This window comes from Cuculus canorus, chromosome 2 (assembly GCF_017976375.1).
Source record: "Cuculus canorus isolate bCucCan1 chromosome 2, bCucCan1.pri, whole genome shotgun sequence".
Classification (NCBI taxonomy): Eukaryota; Metazoa; Chordata; class Aves; order Cuculiformes; family Cuculidae; genus Cuculus; species Cuculus canorus.
Genome location: NC_071402.1, coordinates 154827818 through 154848412, shown reverse-complemented (window position 1 = coordinate 154848412; position 20595 = coordinate 154827818). Strand labels below are relative to the sequence as shown.

Here is a 20595-nt window from a genome sequence, read left to right as displayed (position 1 = left end):
AGATTACGTATCACAGTCTCAGCATGAGCAAGGCTTCTAGAAAACATCTAAGCAGGAGAGCCAAGAGGGATAAAAAGCATAATTAAAACTTGTGTGTTTTTAGATAACTCTGAGTGTGAATATACAGTGTTTGAAAAGAGCAGAGAAGTAGCTCAGTTAAGTTAAGTCAGAGGTTTTATCTACCCTGTCTTTCCTTCTGCATAAGCCTTGACTCTTCACAGGTCTGTTTATCACTTAAGCCCCTTAATGTTAAGGGCTTCTGGGTGGCTTGAGTCTTACTGTAACACTCTGCACAAGAGCAGGAGGCACCTCCACAACTGTTCCTGGAGAGCAGCGTTTCTTTTCCTGCTGAGGGATAGTTCAACTTCATTTCAGATGACCAAAATAGAGCTGAGGGGAGATGTGAGTTGTGTGTGAAATGCTAGCACTTTACAGAAGGGTAATCTTCATCCCAAAGCATGCATCACCTGATGAGGAATCACATATAGCCTGGACCAAAGCCACAACAGTGCAAACAGCTTCTGTCAAAAGGCTGTTGACAGCAAAGCTGGGCCGATTGCTTACTGCAGTTCATTCCCCTTTCCAAGCATTTCACAAAATGAGGGACAAAATAAGGCTTGAAAGCACAATGTATTTTAAGAGAGCTTCCAGTTCTTTCAGGTACTGATGTTCCTGATTTGGGACTATGTATTTCCTGTAAACAATGAATTAATATGACCACAATGCTGCTTCTATTAAAACAGTGTAGAAACAGGTGCAAAAGCTACAGAATAGAAGCTAAATGGATAAAGGCAGATAGATTACTTACCTGGAAGGGTCAGAATTAATTTACTTTTTAATTTGCCTGCTATCCCTGGGCACAAGCGATAGGACATAGATTTGCATTTTAGTGCCTTGAAGGTCTTAGGCGCAAGATGAGTGAGTTGCTTAAAGTTGGGTGTCCTGATCCTGTCTCTGAATGAATATTAGTTCCTCGGTGTACGGTGGGGCATCTTCAGAGCTCTGTAAATCGATCCAATGTCCAATTCACATATGCTTTGTATTTAAGATAACTCACAGTATTGTTTTCTTCTGCCCATATTAACATGAGCACAATGAAAGTGCCTCAGTGCCAGGGTCAGATCCTGCTGTGGAGCTGCACTCATGCAGCTTTTTACTGGGTGAGACAAGCAGCAAAGTGCTCAAAGTAGAGAAGATGTAATAATAGCATAGTAAGATTCCTGGCACCTGGGGAGAAGAATATCATAAAAGCCCCTCCACCACATTTTAGTCTCCAGGTCGTTTTTTTTTTATTCAAAGGTGATCCTGTTCTCTTCCCAGCCCTGTGATGAAGGTGGTGGCCCAGGACCCTTTATGGAGAGAAGGAAATAAAAATTGTGGGATATTGTGATAGGACTGGAAGCAGCTCTGCTGGGAGAGTCTTGGACAAAACTCTTCACTGAATGGAAAAGAATTTGGGGGTCTTGGGAGGGAGTGGAAAAGTATTATGGGATACTGGCAGGAATTTCCCAGTGGGGTGTGGGCTGGAAAAAGCTGAGTGTAAATGCAAATATTGAATGTTCTCATTTTCTGTTTTGTTTTCCAGACATTTATAGTACTGAACAAAGGGAAGACAATCTTTCGATTTAGTGCCACTCCTGCCTTGTATATACTTAGTCCTTTCCATCCAATCAGAAGAGCAGCAATTAAAATTTTGGTACATTCATATCCTTTCTACTGATTTCCCTCCTCATGTATATTATATGGTTTTTAAACACAGATGGATGGAAGTCAGAAATCATTTTATTTCATTAGGCTGTTTTAAATCTTTCAGCTGAATTTGCTTGCACAAGCAGGAATGCACTTGGATTTTTGGTTTGTTTCATTTTATATTGTTATGTGAGCTGTGAAAATGACTACATTATAGTTCTGGCATGAGATAATGTGAACCACACTGAAAAGTCTGGTGAGTTTACTGAGGATAAAAAGGTGTGAAGGGCCTGATCATATTTAGTAAGGAGTTAGGGGAAGAAGCTGGTTGTAGTACCTAAGAAAGGAAGGGAAACAGGAGGCTGGGGCATGCCCGGGGAAATGTATACTGATGGAGAGCTTTGCTACTGAGCACTTAAGCAGCCTCTCTCATGAGACTCTGTGTCACCATATTCAGACATAATTTAATTTTGAACTGTCTCAGAACTGATTTTTTTTTGCCCTCCTGAAACAGAAGATTTTAAAAAAAACTGTTTTGTTGAGGTTTTAGGGTTTTTTAAGTTTGTTTTTTTTTTTTTTTATTACAATGCATTGTCCAGATAGGAATGAAAGCACAGGCTGGCCTGATGGACCTTTCGATGGAAGAGCAATGCCTGACTTCCCCGAGCTCGAGTTCTGAAGTCAGGCAAGATACAGTGCAATGATTTTTGGCTTGATTTTTTTAACAGGGCCACAGAAGCATTACATTCTGACATAGTCACATCTCTCTGGAAGATCAAACTGACCCAGATGTTCAGCTTTGTGTGAATATTATTGAAAATGCACCCATTTTCATGAGTTGCTTTCTTTTTCTATGGTGCACATGGGAGATGTGGAAGTGATAATTCAAAGGCTCCATGTGCCACTGTGATGATTGTATGACATTTTAGTGATGGAAATCCCTCACCTGCAATGTTCAAGTCCACCACAAAGAACTGATAAATACCAAGCAGGTACTAAGCAGAATCATTGGTTTATTATCAAATTGGAGGGGGAAAAATAGGGAAAGAAACCAGATACCCAGTTGTTGTCCCTGCAGTGTGAAAAGGGAGAATTTAGATATTCTAACAAGAAGAAAAATAGATGAAGCTTTTAGTAACAATAATTCTATGCAAAAGTATGTGAATATGTGTTATCATCCAAGACATTAGTATGGCTACTAAGAATACACCATAGAATTTTGCAGAGGAATTTGCTTATGGATCAGGTTATACAGTCAAGCAATACAGCACATTCTACTGCATACCCAGAGTCCAACAGTGTTTATTAGGTACAGCCTTGCTGAAGTTAATTAAGGTCAATGCCTTTGCATGGGTTTGGATAAGAGAAGAATTTGAAAATTGAGCTTCTCAGAAGAAAGCGTGTGAATATTGGCTCCAGCTTTGGATGCCTGTTCTGTCTTCTGCTCACCTTCTCCCACACCAACTGGTGAAGCCAAGAGTTCACCAGTATGTGTAATACACAGGCATTTCATGCCCTTGGTAGCAGTCAACCAGAACATAAGAATACAAGAAAACCTTATCACTTTACTTCCAAGGATAAAGACCACAGAGGAGCGGACTTAAAAGATGTGTCAGGAACAGAAATGTGATCAATAAGGAGTGTAAAATTTTCTTGAGTGGAAGTACACAGTGCAAAAAAAATCTAGTTCCAGAAGACCCAAGCTATTGCCTTGTGTTGATAATGATAGGAAATCCTGCAGCTCAATCTTTGGCAAGCACAGGCAGGAGGCAGCAACTCCAATCCCAGTGAAACAGGGGTGAAGTTCAAGCATTGTGCACTGATTTTTATTCTGTCGATAAAGACCTTTCACATCAACCGACAACACAAAGGCCAATTGGTTGAGCTGGCAGTTAGGATCACAGGTGGGAAGGAGCCTCAACTGGCAAGTACTCAAGCAGATAATATCACAGACCTGAATCTGGGAACCAGATCTGTTGTCTTGTGTGAGTGTAATGAAGTAATCTTTATTTTCCCCAGGGCAAAAGCAAAGAAGAGCACTAACAAATGGTGCCCTGTCACATACATGTTGGAAGCAACTTCTTTAGTAGATGCTGTATTTCCATTTCCAGTCATTGACTGTACCTTGAAGACCAACAGTAGAACAGAATAGAGACGACAGAAGAAAATTGTCCTTTTAGGCTAAGTAGCTGTATGTGGAGTTCTTCCTCTGAGACTTCAGGCAGGATAGATCCTGTATGCTCATCCAGCCAAGCCTGATTAGTCTAGTCATTCAAACAAGGGGAAAATCATCCGCTGCCTTCTAGTAGCATGAATTGCTTCAATTAACAGCACACCCTTAAACCTCTTCTAGGTATTTCTCCTCTTCTTCAGAGACTAGGAGGCCTCATGAAAGGGCCATAGCCCAGACAATTGCCCAGAACAAGTTTCTCATCTATTTTTTTTCACAGGGGACATTGGGATTGTAGGTCTGCATCCCGTTGGACAAACGCTTTTTGCTTTCTGCATCATTATTAGTTGTTATTAACATCTTTATTTGCTATCTCTTCCTATTAACAAGATTAAATTACTGATAACATTTCACTGATTCCTTATGCTTTAAAGACTCCTCTTAGTTCTTCTTGCCTGCAAGACACAGAACATTCTGTGGTGTCCTTAATTTCTCCAAGCGGTTTGCTGGCCCGGATAAATTCCATAGCAAATCCTGTTCTACATTTTTTTAGGTATTATAGGTAGTTGCTCTCCTCATCCAGAATGGGGTTTTCGTAAAAACTGCACTTTTACTTCCTTGATGCTAGGATATGGATTCTGGTCCATTAAAAAAAAAAAAAAGAAATGTTCTTCAAGAGTTTACAATCTTTATTCATATTTTCTTCTTGCCTTCCTCCCCTCTGATTTTACACATTTTCCTCTATAAGTGAAAATGAGACCTTGTGAAGCACCAATTATATGTGCTATTGATTTTGACTGACCGTTGCTTGCACATATGAGATGTAATTTGGCAATGATCACTTACGGAACCTCTAGCATTAGGTCTGCAAATTAACAATTATCCTTCATAATGTAGTCAAGAATAGAGTATGCCATGTTTGACTCAATGTCTTTGTGCTATAAGATAAAATTTATAACTTTTAGAATTGGCTTGCTCAAAGCTTATCCTGTAACTTCAAATTGGAAATAATAGGTTTAATTTATTGAAGAAAGGATCCTGATGAGTAGCTTAATGTATTTGGTTTGTGATCCATAAAAGTGTCCAACCCATACTTCTGGATGTGTTAGCCTTGTCCACTCATGGCTTTTGGAAACTGGAATTAATAGCAATTCTACAATTGGTAACAGAGAATAATGCTAGTATATCAATATTATCTCAATTTCATCTCTTTTACTTTGTTCTTTACAAGCATATCACCGTCATCACTGATTTTTTCTAATGCAAACAATTGCATTAGATTTCAGGAAGGAATGCTGATTTTCACTCTGTAGGCATTTCTGTTTTCTCTTTCTTTCAACACAGATTTCTGACTTTGCTGCATAACCAGCTGAAATGTTTCTTTCTTTTAGGTTCTCTATAGTTTTCAGCTTGGTCATGAAACTCAGTTTGATTTCACAGTGCATTTGATGTCCCAAAGCTGACCTCTTACATTTTCAGCTCCTGTTTGCTGGTATATTCTCTTTGGTGTTTCAATAAGGTCATGACACCTGCCTATTAGCGAGCATCTGAGAAAGCTGTTAGATTCAGCTTATTCCACAAGGAAACAGTGATGTATAAATCAGACCAGTGATCCTGAAACAGATGCTTATAGAGGAATTTCTTTGCTTGGAATTCAGTTGGAGGATAGTATTTGTTTAGCCTAGCCTGAAGCTACGCCTCTGTTTTACAATTGTTCTCACAGCATTTCATAGCACTTCACTGTATTTGAAAAATTAATCCGGTGTATTCTAGGCTAGTTGCAGCTTACAACCTAATTGTGTTAACCGGATGGACACAACTTTTAGGAACGTATCTCAAGCTCACTTGAAAAGATGCAACTGAATATTAGATAGTCTTCCCAGTCCTTCAGCAGGAGGTGTTGGCCCCAGGAGTGGAAGATGTTTGTAAGGTGAAGAGTCCCTTTGAGTTCAATTACTGCTTTCTCTGATGGCACTGGGGAATACACAGATTGGTTATTACCAATTTAACCTCGTACTTGCTTATTTGGCCCATTGGCAAACATTCCACTCTGTATTCAGCAGAGCTTTTGGCTCTGTGAAAGGATGACTTTCATGCAAACATTTCAGGATGTACCTTTGAAATAATATTCTTTGATAGCTATTCTTAAACAAAAAATACCTCTACTGGGTTCAGTAATGGAATGAAACAGAATTTTTATTTTTTTTTTTTTTTTTTACCTAAAGAAAGGAAATTTACATTTCAATGCTACTGTTCTTCTTTGAGAAAGGTCCCAAACTACTGACTGACTCTAAGGCTGTTTTCCTTTGCCTTATCTTCTCTCCACTTAAACTCATTAGTTCAACTTTCTCTAGTAGCATGAGACCTATTATTTATGCAGGAGAATCCCATCATATTTTCTAATTTTTTTTACAGAAAGTGGCATGTGCTTTTAGGAGAGCAGTACAGTGAACTATGTTTTCAATTTCAAGGTGCTTCTTTTCATATTTATGGTCTCAGCTTAGCAGCTAAGTGCATGGACTATACGCTTGGGAGGTTTATTTTAGCTTCCAAGTAGGGAACTCAGTGCCTCGGACGAGGCAGTCATCTTTGCAGACCAAGGCTATGTATTTGCCTGTGGGTTTGCAGACCAAGCCTTAAAATTAGTGCTCTGAAACTTGTATTAGGTTTTGGTGAAACTTTATATTGAAAGCAATACCTCAAGTCCATTAGAGAGATTAGAAAAAAAAATTTATAACATTCTTTACTGCCTGAGAAATGTTTCAGGATGCAAAATACAATGGGAATCTGCACACATGGGGATTTCTTTTTGGAGATAATTAAATGAGACTAATCCCTCTTTTCATGCAAAGTTGTGCACCTATGCACTTTATCATCTGACCAAAGCAGCTCTAAATTCAGGTTATTGTATTTTCAGAAGACTGCAGAGTCAGTATGCTTGTTTGCTATATAAAGTATGTGTAAAAGATGTAGGTAAAGAAAAAGAAAATAGGAAAAGGACAAGCAGGGAAGATACCGTCTTTTTTTTTATATGTTTATACAATTATTGTTTCCTTTTGTACTTGCAAACAAATATCTCTAGTGCTTTTTAAGCACCTTGGAAATTATAAGTGAGCTGTCGGATCTTGTGTGAAATGACAAAAATTTATGAACTCTTATAACATACGTATTGTTTTCCTTAATTCACTTATTTACGTTGTTCAGTATGTTTATTATGTGCACTATTTTAACTAATTGTGTGTTCATGGCACAATCAGAGACTCCATCATGGAATAAATACGTTGAGTAAGTATCCTTGCTATTTTACAGCTACCCTGTCCTTATCTCGTCTTACATTTTCCATTTGTTACCTTCTTTTCATTTTGTTGTCTGCTGTCTAATTTCTTTCCAGTAATCCTAACCATTGTGTCTGTTTTGATGAAATATGTTGGCAGGCATTTGTTGCGAGTGAAAACTCCCTTAGTAAGTCATCTAACAAGTTTTAGTCTACTGAGTTCATACTTATTGCTGAATGGACCTGCTATGCTACCCCTGAATGAAATCACAGGAGGCAAACTCCATTTGAAACTGGCCAGCTTACCACACTTCCCATGCAACAGAGTCAATAGTTGGACACATTAGCATAGGCTGTTGGAGTTTAAGTGGAATTATTTAAGAAAATACTTCCTGAATTTACTCAGTTTTGTCCTGAAACTGAAACTTGTTGGAAATAAAAGTTTCTTTTGGATGGAGTGCACCAAGAGAAGTGTTTCTTTATAATTATAGGTGGACATACTTTATGAGCAAGCATAAAATTATTTGGAAACACTTTTATGAGGATTTCTGTCTTCTTAGCTTGTCAAACCTTCAGAAGAAAATAGCAAAGATATCATTTGAAGGCTTTTTTTTGTGTTGTTTGTTTTTTGTTTTTAAAATAATTTTAAAAGAGACGGGCTTAAGAAAGCCCATTTCATTTCCTTAAGTTTCTTTAAAATATTCCTGCTAGAAACAGATACCAGATGCACAAGCTAATCAACCTACAGTGCATTAAACAATTATTTTGGCTCATTGAACCAATCAGAACACACTTTTTATGTTTGACTGACATATGATAAACACAGCCATCTGCTGCTCCGTAGCCTGGTGGTTGGTCTACTCAGGGCTGAAAGGAAAGACAGTAAAATGCCCTTATTTTAAACGTCATAAAATCATGCAGGGCACATCTTCTAGGCCATAAATTACTAATTATAGATAGCACTGAACCAAATATTTCATCCGATCACAATAACATCCTAATCCCAGGATGTTTCATGTATTTCTGTATAGTATACTACCCCCAAGTATGTCTGTGACTTTCCTTTTCCTCTGACATCCTTTTATTATTGATAACTGTCACGCAGTACCATAGCCATGATATATTTGATTGAAACATGGATATCTCATTCACGTGACTCAAAATTTGGTCAATGGGTCTACACCTGGGAATTTTCACATTCTGGAGGAAAACATGGAAGTGCTGGTTGTGTCTTCCCCAGGAAAATGGGGATGATATTTTCACTGGATCAAGCAGGGCACGCAAGAAACATAGAGTAGAAATGCAAAGGGACCTTTGCGTGATGAAGTAAATCCTTTCCGAGTTTCTTTTTTTCTTGTGTCCCTTCATACAGCTCAGCTTTTCCTCCTCCAATGCAGAGAATAAAATCAAAAGCAAGTACTTTTAAGGAGCAAAATAACCCAATGAAGTGTAATTCAAATTGGTTAGTATTGGATTTGGAAAAGATACATTTGATCCATTTCGTTCTGTAATTCCAGAGACTCACAGGGGATCCAAGAGTAACCTCATGCAAAAATTTGTCCTAGATCTTCCTTCAGAACATTTTCCATACCATTTTGAAAAAATAATATTAATTCAACTTAACTTATCCTCACTAAATTTTTTTTTTAAATCCTGACTTCTGTTGTTGAAGAAGCTGTTCAGTTGCTGGAGGACTTTGCCCAATCCATTTAGAATTAGATGATGATTATACAATCAATTAAACCATCTGACATGCTGAATAAATACAAGTGCTTTATCATTTTAATGAGCTTATGCACTGTTAAGTATTTTTTTTAGTTCTTTGCATGTGTTTTCTGCATGTATTACTGAATACACATGCTTAAGAGACTGTCACGTGGATGACCTATATTAGAAATACCAGAGCTGAACTAAATAGGAGCCGTCAGATACAAGATAATGCTTAGGTGTATGGTCAAAGAAGAGGTGTAAGAAACATTTTGCACCCACCGTTGCACAAACCCAGTCCTACTAATCTCCATTTCAGGATGAAGCATACTGAGGTTTTATAACGTGTGCAATTAGCTCTACTGTGTGACATGATGGCAGGGGGGTGTGGGATTTTCCACTAGTTGTACATGTGCCCAGTTGCAGATCACCCAAATACAGCTAAGAGAAAAAACAATTCCTTTTTACTTACAATGAGGTTCCTCCTTATAGTACCACCTTTAATTTCTTATTGTTTGTTTGTTTGTTTTGTTTTACCAAACAGGAATCCCAACTGTTAAAATTTTTTGCTCTGATAGCACAGCTGCTGAAGTTTAGGGACTGAACAGAAAACTCAAGCTAGTGTTTCCAGTGAAAGCCCCTAATATCATGACTTGTGAGATTTCTGTTTTATGGGATTTTAAGTGTTTATTTGAGTTTTCTTTAATAAACTTCAGTATCATCTGCATCTTCATTTAGAGGAAAGGAGTAGGAAATGCCAATGGTGGACACAAAACATTTATTATTTTATTAAGATATGGCCTAGAATACTTAGTTCCATTGGGCTAGATATCTCACATAGAAACATTAAAAAAGAGATGTTGTATACCCTGAAATATGTTTCTGATGGTAGGTAGGGCCCTGAGTGAATATAGATCTGAATAAGTCAGATACATTACTGTCCTCCACAGAGAATTTGCTAAATTTTGTTACAGGTATCATCTTTATTACAAAAGTTGAGATGTATGTTCTATCCAAGATCATCACAGTCAAGGGGCTGTTGGTAATAAACAACTTATTCTACTAAGGGGAAAAAAAACTCCACCCTTGTGTCTCTTTTACTGTCAAGCAGGTCAAAATTACTACATATCATATTCAGGTGGGAGTTTTTTTCTTCTTTCTCAGTGAGGGAATTCTGTTTTTTAATTCTGAGAGCTGATGTGATTTACCATGGATAGTGAACCACAAGGGAATCTGCAGGAAGAATACACTTTTTAGGTAATAAAACCAAGGGGTGACATTTTTTAACCTACTGTCCTTCAAAATATCCTGGGCAGGAAGAGATGAGAGGTATGAATGGAACAAACACTCTCCATCAAATCAGAGAAACAACAAAGAATATGGCATAATACTTTTCTTTTTGACTGGCAATGGCAGGCAGAGCTTTAGAAGTCCCACAGGGCAGCTTAATTGTGCAATACTCATGCTTACCTTAGTGAGGATTCAGCGTGTGGTGAAAATTATCTGCATCCTATGGTTGTCATAAGCAATTTCCCATTTTTCACATGCTCCTTGATCCACACATGAACATGCTTATAGTCAGCCCCAGTCATGTATGGCAGCTGTGCCTCACATGAGCAACCCCAACAAGATGGGAAGGAGTGTTTCATATGAGTAGGACTGGGTTGAGTGTACCTCTGCCATTCCTACCATCTACTGCTTACTAACACTTTTACTTATCTTGGCTGCTTTATTTCCCAGGTACACTTTCACTGGCATTTACACTTTTGAGTCATTGATAAAAATATTGGCAAGAGGATTTTGCATGACAGAATTCACCTTCCTTCGAGACCCATGGAACTGGCTGGATTTCAGTGTTATTGTTATGGCGTAAGTAGCACTCCTTTATGTATTTAGACAGCAATATGCAGTAGAATTTTCCGGTTGTTTTATTTTTTGTTTCCACTCAAATTGTACTGAAAATTAGAAAACACTGAAGTATATAGGATGGAGTTTGTTATCCTGAGCGGTTTCAGAGGAAGAAGTAAGGAATTCTTGAGTCTGTTCTCTAAGTTCACTAGACCATTTTGGAAGAATTATTTGTTCTCCTTGTGGTCCACAGAGAGAGTTGTTTGTAAAATGTCTGTAATAATACTTACTTACCTAATGTACTTTTGGGAAGCTTCAGGCCTCTGAATAGGAAGTGTTATGTGTTACTGAATATCCGTGCATTTAAATCCTTGTTTATAATCTATCCATCCAGGCATCACACATCCAAAGCTGGTTTTGCATTATTCTCTGCACAAACCCCTTCATCCTGAAAGTAATTATCGTATTACTACTATAGGGAATTAATTGAAAGGCCTCTAAAACTTCTTATGTATCTTGGGAATAGAAATTTGGGCCCCATCATGATAGTCCCCTTCAGCTGTATACTTCTACCTAGATTATTAATGTTCACTCAGGGCACGTGGGGTTCTGGTGCTTTGAAGGGGCTGATGGATTCATGGCATCTAGACTGCTAAAAATACACAGGGGTAGGGGAGCAGCCAGCCAATGCGTGCAGCGGACACGGGGTCAGCCCAAGCTCTGGTCAAAGGCAGATGTCTGATGCTGTCAGTCTCTCCAGCTAGCTAGCAATCCAGATTTTCTTCATAGTCAAAGAAGAGACAAAACTGGATGATCTTTGATATCCCTTCCAACACAAACCATTGTATGATCTGAGAGAAAAGCATGTGAAGAGCATGTGTCCTCTTGAAGCAGAAGCTAGTAGACATGCCCTGAAAGGCTCCATATCCTAATAACAGAAAGATTTCATCTGATCTTTCTGCATTTTCTGGTTAATGTTACCTATATTGTGTTCCGGTTTTAGGTTTTTTTTCTATCTATCCCCTTTAAACCTTGTAATTCAGAGCATTAGATGAGATGCAAGCCTACTAGCATTGGCATTTGAGCTAAGCCTGTGGACACGTGACATTTGAATAGAACTCAAATTGTTAGAAATATTCAAGGCAACTTAGTTCAAGAACCAGTGAGGGCCACTGGTAGCAAAACTCTGGCAGGGTGCAGGGATTAGGACAATATATTCAAGGATGATGCTCTGAGTCATATGATTTAATTTTTATATAGTCCTATGAGGAGCAGGAAATTGGACTGGATGACCTTTATGGGTCCCTTCCAACTTGAGATGTTCTATAATTCTTAGCATCATTTAGCAGAGGAACGGCATGAAGATGTGTAAAACTTATGTAGGCTTCATTGGGAAAACTATCGTTTATTTTACTAGGCTTTGGATCAAAGCCAGCCCTATACCAGACCCTGGTATCTGTTACTGCATTCCTGTGGATTTGGCTGAACTGACATCTGGCCATCATGATAAGCTTTTTAAAAAAATTGCAATGCAGATGGGGAGGAGCTTTTGGAGGTCAGCAATATTAAGTATTTTTCTCAGTTAACTTTCCCTCAAGCAGTGATAAATGCTGTTCTCCTACGACATTTAGAGGCAGAACAGAGCAAGACAATGTGTCACCAAACTGCTTTCCTGTCTATCAAAGAAGTGGTAAACGCAGGGTACAGTAGTTACTCTGTGAGTTGGGACATGAGCTCATTTCTGGTCTCTGAATTCTGCACAATATGGAGAGCTTCTGTGCCTGGATTCCCTCTATTCTGCAAGGAAAGATGTTTTTGACAGTGAGGGAGAAAAGAGCAGAGAAATAGACAAGATGAACCACTGCTTGCACCCTTGGCAATGCATCTGCTCCACCTTATCTTCTCATCTCTGGTGGGATTGGGGCATCACTCCTGGCTCTGCTCGCTCTGGGGACATGTCATTCACTGTCAATGAAATTTGAGTCTGAACAGTCAGTGCAGGACAAAATCCCCTAAATTCTGTCCTTATTATCTTTGGGTGTTTGGGAATTGGGGAGCAGGAAAGATGTGAAAATTTGCACAGATGTTGAGGTGGACAGTCGCCCAGAGGTGAATTCACTTCCCGCAGGTAGTAACCAAGATTTGGTCCCCAGAGATTGTAGGCTTACACCTCTTTTTGCTTTTCTGATTTTTCTAGCCTTGTGCTCCAGCCCAAGGAGTCATGAAAACTTTCTTAAGTCTTCTTTAACGAAACACTTGTGTGTCTGTGCTTACTTTTACATTACAAATTACATTTCAAATTTCTTTCCAAACGATATTTCATTTCTTATTTAGAAGATCCCTAAAACAGGGGGGGCTGCCACTGCAAAAAATCAATTTTATCATCCTCAAATTATAGCAATAGCTGACCTCTGCAGAAGCAGCATCCATATTCCCATTGTTTCTTATTTTAAGGCATATTATATTAAACCTTTTAGAATAGCAAAAAAAAAAAAATGAAAATTGGAAATCTGGAATAGAAAAGAAATAGAAAAGTGTTTTCTCTAGCCCATAGTCAGCAATGAGAGAGTTAAAAGTGACTGCAATATGATCTTCATATGTACAATAAAACCTCCTTCCCAAGTATGCAAGCAGCTGATATTACAGGGTGTTGGGTAATGGACTCTATTCTGATATGATTTATCCTTCATATAAATCCAATTTGCAAGTAATCTAAAGTAAGATTGATCACACAGGTAACTCTGGTGTTGTCTTTGCTTGTAGCTAGTGTGATGCTAGAGGGATTTCTCTATCTGGATACAAAGATTACATGAGTGTTCACAATGGGAAAACGTAATAAGTATCCATGAAGTTAGATGGACTGAGGGTTTTGAGCTAGAATTAAACCTGATTCTTTCATTAATGGATGTTAGACCATCACTTGCTTTAGAGTTATTGTGAAATAACTTCTTACCACCTCTTTTGGGCAGAAACAGCACAGATTGGGTCATGGAGAGTAGTTTTAAATAGCGCACTAGAGAGTAAGAGGTGCGACAGTGTCACAGGGCTTTTCTTCCACCCTGCACTAGCAGACACAGCCATGGCTTGTGAATTTCTATGGGGCCACGGATGGGTCCAGGGGAAATTATGAAACTGCCCCATTCAGATCACTTTTTCCCAGACAAGTGAGTACTTTCCAGAAGAGGCAAGGGAGACACGTCTGCAACTCTGGGTTAAAAAATTCCCTCACAGAAGCTTAAAGACAATAAGCAATTCACTAGCTAAAAGAAAAATTCAGGATAGGAATTCTGGTTGCTTCTCTACTTCCCAACACAGAGAAATTGAACTGCTGTAATTCCATTCAGGAAATGGATGAAAGAAACTTTAATTATCTATTGTGAACAATTAGCAGCAAAACTTACTTCAAATGCTTGTTCACATTAATAATGTGTCTTTACGAATCTCTGGTCAGCAAAACCATATTCCCATGTTTCTCCCCAAATTATTTTTTTCCACCCTTGCACACTGCAGAAGAGTTCGGGAAAGAAACACTGGGTAAACCTACTGGGGAGGAATTATGAAACAGGTAAAGCATTGTCCAGACTCCCCTATGAGATTATGAAGAGAAGCTATGTAGCTGTTCCAGGCTATAATCTGGATTAGTAGATATGGAGAGGATGCTTTTTGCTCCCTAGAGGCCTTAGCACAAAGCCTGCTTAAGTAGACTTCATAAAACAGCCAGGTGAGCTTTTTCCTTAACATGTAAGAACAAATGTCTCAAAGAAGTAGAATACATAAATGAAATTTAATAGAAATTTAATAGTGAAATTAAAAGGTCCAACAATTGTTTTTTTCAGAAGATATGGTGGTGACTATGCTTTTTCCTGTATACTGCCTTGGAGGAAATAATTTTATACAACACTGATAAGACTAAACTCATTCCATAACTGACCCTCCTGGGAGCTTTTTGGTCAGATGTTGATTAGGTCTCCATGTTGACCAAAACAGGCACAGTAGTGAAGAGGTGGGATTGATATTTTAATCAGAACTAGTTTTCAGTAGCATTGCGATTATACTGATTCAAAATCCGTCTTCCTGCAGCCAAAGGGCATGGATTTGATGTACAAAACAAAATACAATTTTAAGCCTCTCTTGAAACCAACATCTGCTTTACCACAGAGTACAGCAACATAGAATAAATAACCCAGTAGAAATATTTGTACTGATATTTTCCCATGTTGTCCTATATGTAGCTGCAGAAGTTATTATGTGAAAATTACTTGGGTATTTGAACATTTTGTTTTTTTAAGAGCCGCAAAATAACTCTTAATGATTCCTGTAATGTAAAGAACTTTTGTTAAATTACATGATGGTAGAAGTATTTATCGGTGAACAGCACAATAACAAAGTTCACCGAGTCATTTTGAAGAACTGATGCCTGTTAAATAAGTTTAATAGTTAAAGAAACATTTGAAATAATGTGTATTGTGGAAAACCTGGGACAAATGGCATCAAAGAACAGCTTGAAAAGTGGATGAACCTCTCGTTCAGCTGCATTTGCTCCCGCTGTGTATGAATGCATTCTTTATTCAGACAAGTCTCGTACTTTATTGTATAATTCCAAATAACTGTGACTTAATTCTACAGGTATGTAGGAGAATTTGTGAATGTAGGCAGTGTTTCACCTCTTCGGACTTTCAGGGTATTGAGAGCTTTAAAAACTATTTCAGTAATCCCAGGTAAGAAGATCCTTACATTTTGGCTCTCAGCTACAAGTGATTCTTTCTCTGTCTCTCTTTGTCCCCTTGACTGTCGTTTTTTTGCTGGTGTTTTGTCACTGTCTGTGTGTGACTTTCCCTTGTTACAGATACATAACTGAATTTGTGGACCTGGGCAATGTCTCAGCCTTACGAACGTTCAGAGTACTACGGGCGCTGAAAACAATCTCAGTCATTTCAGGTGAAAATCAGGTTAAACACTCCGGCTGCAGTTAAAGCCTACATGCCATTTCCAGTAGTAAATACAGTAATTATAAACAACTTAACCATAGATACTGATCAGGAAATGGAGGAATGTAGGGAATGTGACCTGTCAATAGAATACATTTTTCATATGTTTTTCCAATACTATTTTTGTGGGTAGAGGAATTAGAACGCCTCCAAAATTACAGACCTCACTAAGACGCGCATTACTGTAACAACGGTGGTATGTGGTGGCTTGTGAGTCACATACATAAAGTACCCATTCTTGAACTATACGAGAACAGCAATGAAACTCTTTTTAAAATCTTTGGAAATTGATTTTTAAGAATGGAAGTTTAATGACTTCAAAACGCATATTCGCATTTAAAAGCACATCGATAGAGGGATCTAAATCTGCACTATGAGCTGAGGTTTCAAGACTGCAGACACAGATAGCCTAATTTGTCATGGTGTTTATCCATTTGCATGTGATAGAGATATGGTTTACATTTTAGACCCTGAAGAGATCAGAAAACGTTTCATATTTGATTTCAGTATGTTCAGCATTTCATCAACTCACGTTTTCTCACATTTTCAAGGAGATGTTTCCCTCCCCTCCAAAAAGAATCAGAGTTTTGCTGTGGATCTGGTAGTAAAAGAAGCTCCTTTTTTTCATAATTTTTTCTCTATTCTATTACTATTTTGTAAAATCATAAATTATGTCTGCTATTAAGTAATTGGTGCAAGGAAGAGTCCACTGAGGACTAATTATATGAAAATAACTTCTTGCCAAGCATTATCTATGGACAGGTCTCATTCAGCCTCAGTGTTTAACATCTCCAACCTGCATGAGAAGGTAGAGAAGATAGCAAAAACTATGCATGGTAGTTCCTACTGGTGATAATCCTGAACAGATGTTGGCAATTACACATCAAAAATATTGAAAACATTGAGATAACTGCTCAGATTCTCACACATAGCTCTTTAAGGTCTGAAAGGCTTTTCTATTTATCATGTTTTGCACATCTACACTATAATATAAATCTAAACAAATTCTGTAGTGTGAACTTCTAAAGGACAGCACTCAAGTGGAGTATAAGCTACAAATAGGAATTCTGGAATTAAGGTGATAAGACAACATATATGTGGCTCTAGGTCTTACTCTCCTATTCCAATATTAAAGTAATGAAAATCAGTGCAATTATTGGAAGAGCAAGGTAATTCTCATTTAAAGTGTGTGTCAAAATATAGCTTTTAAAGAATACTTTAAGATGATCATTCATTAGGTCTGGTATTCCTTGAAACCAGTCTTAATTTTTGCCTTTAAAAAGAATACTCTGTTAGCAGAGAGGTTTTGCTAAGTTTTCCCCATTTGGATTTCCATTGATAAATGATTTTTTTTTTTTCTTTAGTTGAGCTCAGTTTTTCAGATCGTGTGGGATAGTAGTGGCTAATCAGAAAGAAAATCCTCAGTTTCCTAGCTTCCTTTGCTAGTTATTTGAAGGCTAACTTGAAGGGACAGCCATCTCCAGGGGACACCTTTCACTTTTCATCCTGTCTCAGTCTTCAGAATAGAGCCTGTCAATTTTGCTGTATTATATATATCACAATTTTCTGCAGCCTTATATCAGAGTTGGAGCAGAAGCTTGTTTTACATCAAATGATAAATTTTGGCTATTTTTTCAGTGAAAAATAAAGGAATACTCAGATTCAGAAAAGCTCTCCAGTGATATTAAAACCAGAGTTGTTCCATTTGTTGGTTAATAGGAAGATAAAAATAAAATTATAATGAGTATTATTTATTAAAGTAATACATAATAACTTGCATACTCTGTTTTTATTTATGATGGACTATTTGATCAGCATTCTTGACAACTGTATTTTTAGGTACAAATAACTAAATTATTTGCTGGAATAACTGCCAAAAGATATGCTAATAGATTTTCTGCCCCTAGATGTTATTGTCAAGATTATCTGTGCCCTGAGTAAGTTTAAATTACAGATGCGGAGAGCTACAAATTGCTAAGGATCACCTAGCTGCGTGTAAAACACAGCTAAGGCGGTAGTTTGTGGGTTTCTTTAGTGTTAGCAGACAGTTTCAGAGGAGTTGGTTCATCTTTCAGTTAGACATATATTGGGCATGATGCTGTGATTAATTTGGAGATAAGTCTCAGTTTTTAATGATAACATAGCCTTAAGCTGAGAGGAAATATTTTCCTGCAGTAGGCTTAAAATGAAAAGATGATGAATGCTAGTATCTTCCATGAGATTTTTGGGTTTAACTTCTACAGCGAGAAGAAGAAATTTGTTATTTTTACTTCCTCTTTTACATCTTAGGCGAAGAACTTGAAGACATATTCTCCCTTGCAAATATCTAAGCTTTTCTTTGATAAAATTGGTCACACTTTTCCATCAGGTAGTTACATTTACACAAACGCACTTGGACTCAGCACTTTTGGTGAAACTATTCACCTAAAGTAATGGGACAAGTCCTCCATGGTGTAAGGCTTGTGTCCAGTGTAAGGCTTCTGTCCAGCAAAGCACTTAGAGGCTGCTTTTCAAAGGTATTCTGCTTCACTTGAAATCAATGAGTTTCACTATTGACTCCAGAGGGAGTCAGTAAAGCTAACAATTAGTGCTTTTAAAAATCTCACCTACCTTTAATGCCTCACTCTAAGTGCGCAAGCAGGCATAGGGACATTTAGGGGACACAGACTCACAGGCTCAAAAAGTTTTCCCAGACTCTCGCGGTCCATTTTGCTGGCTTATGGCTGTGTTTAGTATAGCTCAGAGCTGGCTTGGTATTTATAATCCAAGTTGTTCTAACAGTTCCTCAAGGGTGGAGGTCTCATGGTCTTCACTAGAAGACTGTTCCAGCACCTCTTTACTTTCATCATTAGAAGATATGCCCGGGGAGGATAGGTTCAGATCCAAATTCAGCAACCCAAGTATTAGCATCTATCAGCAAGCCATGCTCTTCCCACCCACAGGAAATCTGGGGCTCAGTTTGGTTGCCACCGTGCTTGCATCTCCTGCTCTCTGGGGCTATGGATCACTTTCAGGTCCTGTCTCTGAATCCAGGCCCCCATCCAGCCTCAGTCTCTATTGATGCTATATCAGCTTATTATATTTTACCATACAGTCACTGTTCAAGATGTCAGACCAATGCCTTATCCTCTGTGGCAGCCCGTAATATGCTGGAGGACCTTCATGGATCCTCTCAATTTTCCCTTTTATGTACAAAACAGACCTATTTCTTTCTGTTTTCCAGTTGCTCAGGAGATTGAGAGAAAACAAACTTCATATAGTATCTGGATATCTGTTTATCCAGACTCATTAAATGGAAAAAGTGTTTAATTTCTTCATGTATCCCTTACATCCAGGTCCTTGAAAATAGGAAACATTTTCTCTATAGGAGTATAAAACCTTTAACTCTCAGTGATTTTATTTATTAATTGGCATCTTTCACATTGCCATAGCAACTGGATTTGTTCATTTTAAATCTAGCTAGGAACCATGGTCAGCAGCAGAACAACCCACCGAAGTGACTCATTTGTCTCCTTTAGCCAGTGTATCCAGTTCCCAGTGTGCTCAATAGGAGCCCTTCCCACGACAATAGAGGACCTTGAATCATAGTTTATCTGCACGGAAATCACAAATGTTTTTTGATGCCTACTAATTGAGTTAATGTAAAGCCCTGAGGTACACCCTCTTACGCTTTCCCATCAAAAACCTGCAAAGTGCAGGCCAACATCATCAGGATTTTGTAAAGTGCCTGTATCCAGAGGAGCTCCACTGCTCTTTGTGGAACAGGCGTGTACATCATGAACACCTCACACAAAACGACAGGATACCAGCAAAAGGTGACCTCATAGAAAATTGGGCCAAGGCACTTTGGGGCCTGATCCAGCTCCCGTTTAAGTTAGTGTGAGCCTGAGGGCTATAAATAGTGCTGTGAGTGTTATCCAGTACTTTGCTGATAGCCAGAACAGAGCTCAGAGCACATGAATTAAGGCTATGTGGAGGGGACTAACCCCTGTTCACTGCTTCAGTCTCACTGAAGTCCTCCTGCAGGGAGATAAATGTCATCCTTCTGGTGGATAAATCACTTAACTCAAGGCGTAACTGTCCTAGAGGTGAGAAATACATATTTGTGATTCCCTTGGAGACTGGCTTGACAGTCACACTTCCATACAGAGATGGTCTACAGGAATGCTGACAACTATTGAAGTTTGCCAGCAGGCTATTACAGTTTTTCTTGCCCCATGTGTCAGTGGCTAATGACAAAATACATTCATCGAGTGAACTCTTCTCTCCCTACTTGCACATGACTCATGCAGACATTTACAAGACACACGTATATCCTCAGGAGAAGGTGAAGACAATCATGCTGCGAGTCACGCTATCTTTTTTTCGGTTTCTGCTTTTTCTCCTCACTCTTTCCCAGACTGTGCACGAAAGTGTCTGATGTTTTGTAGGTGATTGCCAACATCTGGTATGGATGTCATTCTGAATTATGCTAATACTTTCTCACATCTCGTAGGGGCACTGGATGGTGTTGTGGGATCTTGCCATTCCTCATTGTTTGGTGTTGCTTGCATTTTATGGTTTCTGATTTGCATTTGAAAACTGCTTATTTGATTAACCTCTGAATGTGTTCATTTCTATTTGTATTAACAGGAATGTTTGGGCCAAATTCTTCTTGCTTTCTGCAGATTTCGAGCTGCTTATACAACCCTCATTCCACTGACTTTGGATGCTGTGGTGTTGTTCATGTCATGCAAGCAGAATTTGGCCCAGAAGTGTGGAAACAATTAGGTGATTCAGGAAAACACTATACCAATTACTCCACAGGGAGTAATAGATATACCCATTGTCATTAACATGTGTAGATATTACTCAACTTTGGATCAGATCCTCAATTTTTTCTGCATGCTGCCTGGTTTGATATTTGACTTGCAAGAATT

At 38.4% G+C, this 20595-nt stretch overlaps 1 protein-coding gene across 5 annotated transcripts in view; it reads left to right on the top strand.

The window, feature by feature from the left end:
- SCN5A (sodium voltage-gated channel alpha subunit 5) overlaps positions 1-20595 on the top strand; it is a 221594-nt gene that overhangs the window by 42190 nt on the left and 158809 nt on the right. For all 5 annotated transcript variants that reach the window (XM_054058158.1, XM_054058156.1, XM_054058157.1 and 2 more), the window contains 4 exons: positions 1586-1704; positions 7055-7144; positions 10581-10709; positions 15535-15626. In XM_054058158.1, coding sequence (XP_053914133.1) covers positions 1586-1704; positions 7055-7144; positions 10581-10709; positions 15535-15626 — 430 coding nt within the window. The remainder of the gene's footprint in view (positions 1-1585; positions 1705-7054; positions 7145-10580; positions 10710-15534; positions 15627-20595) is intronic.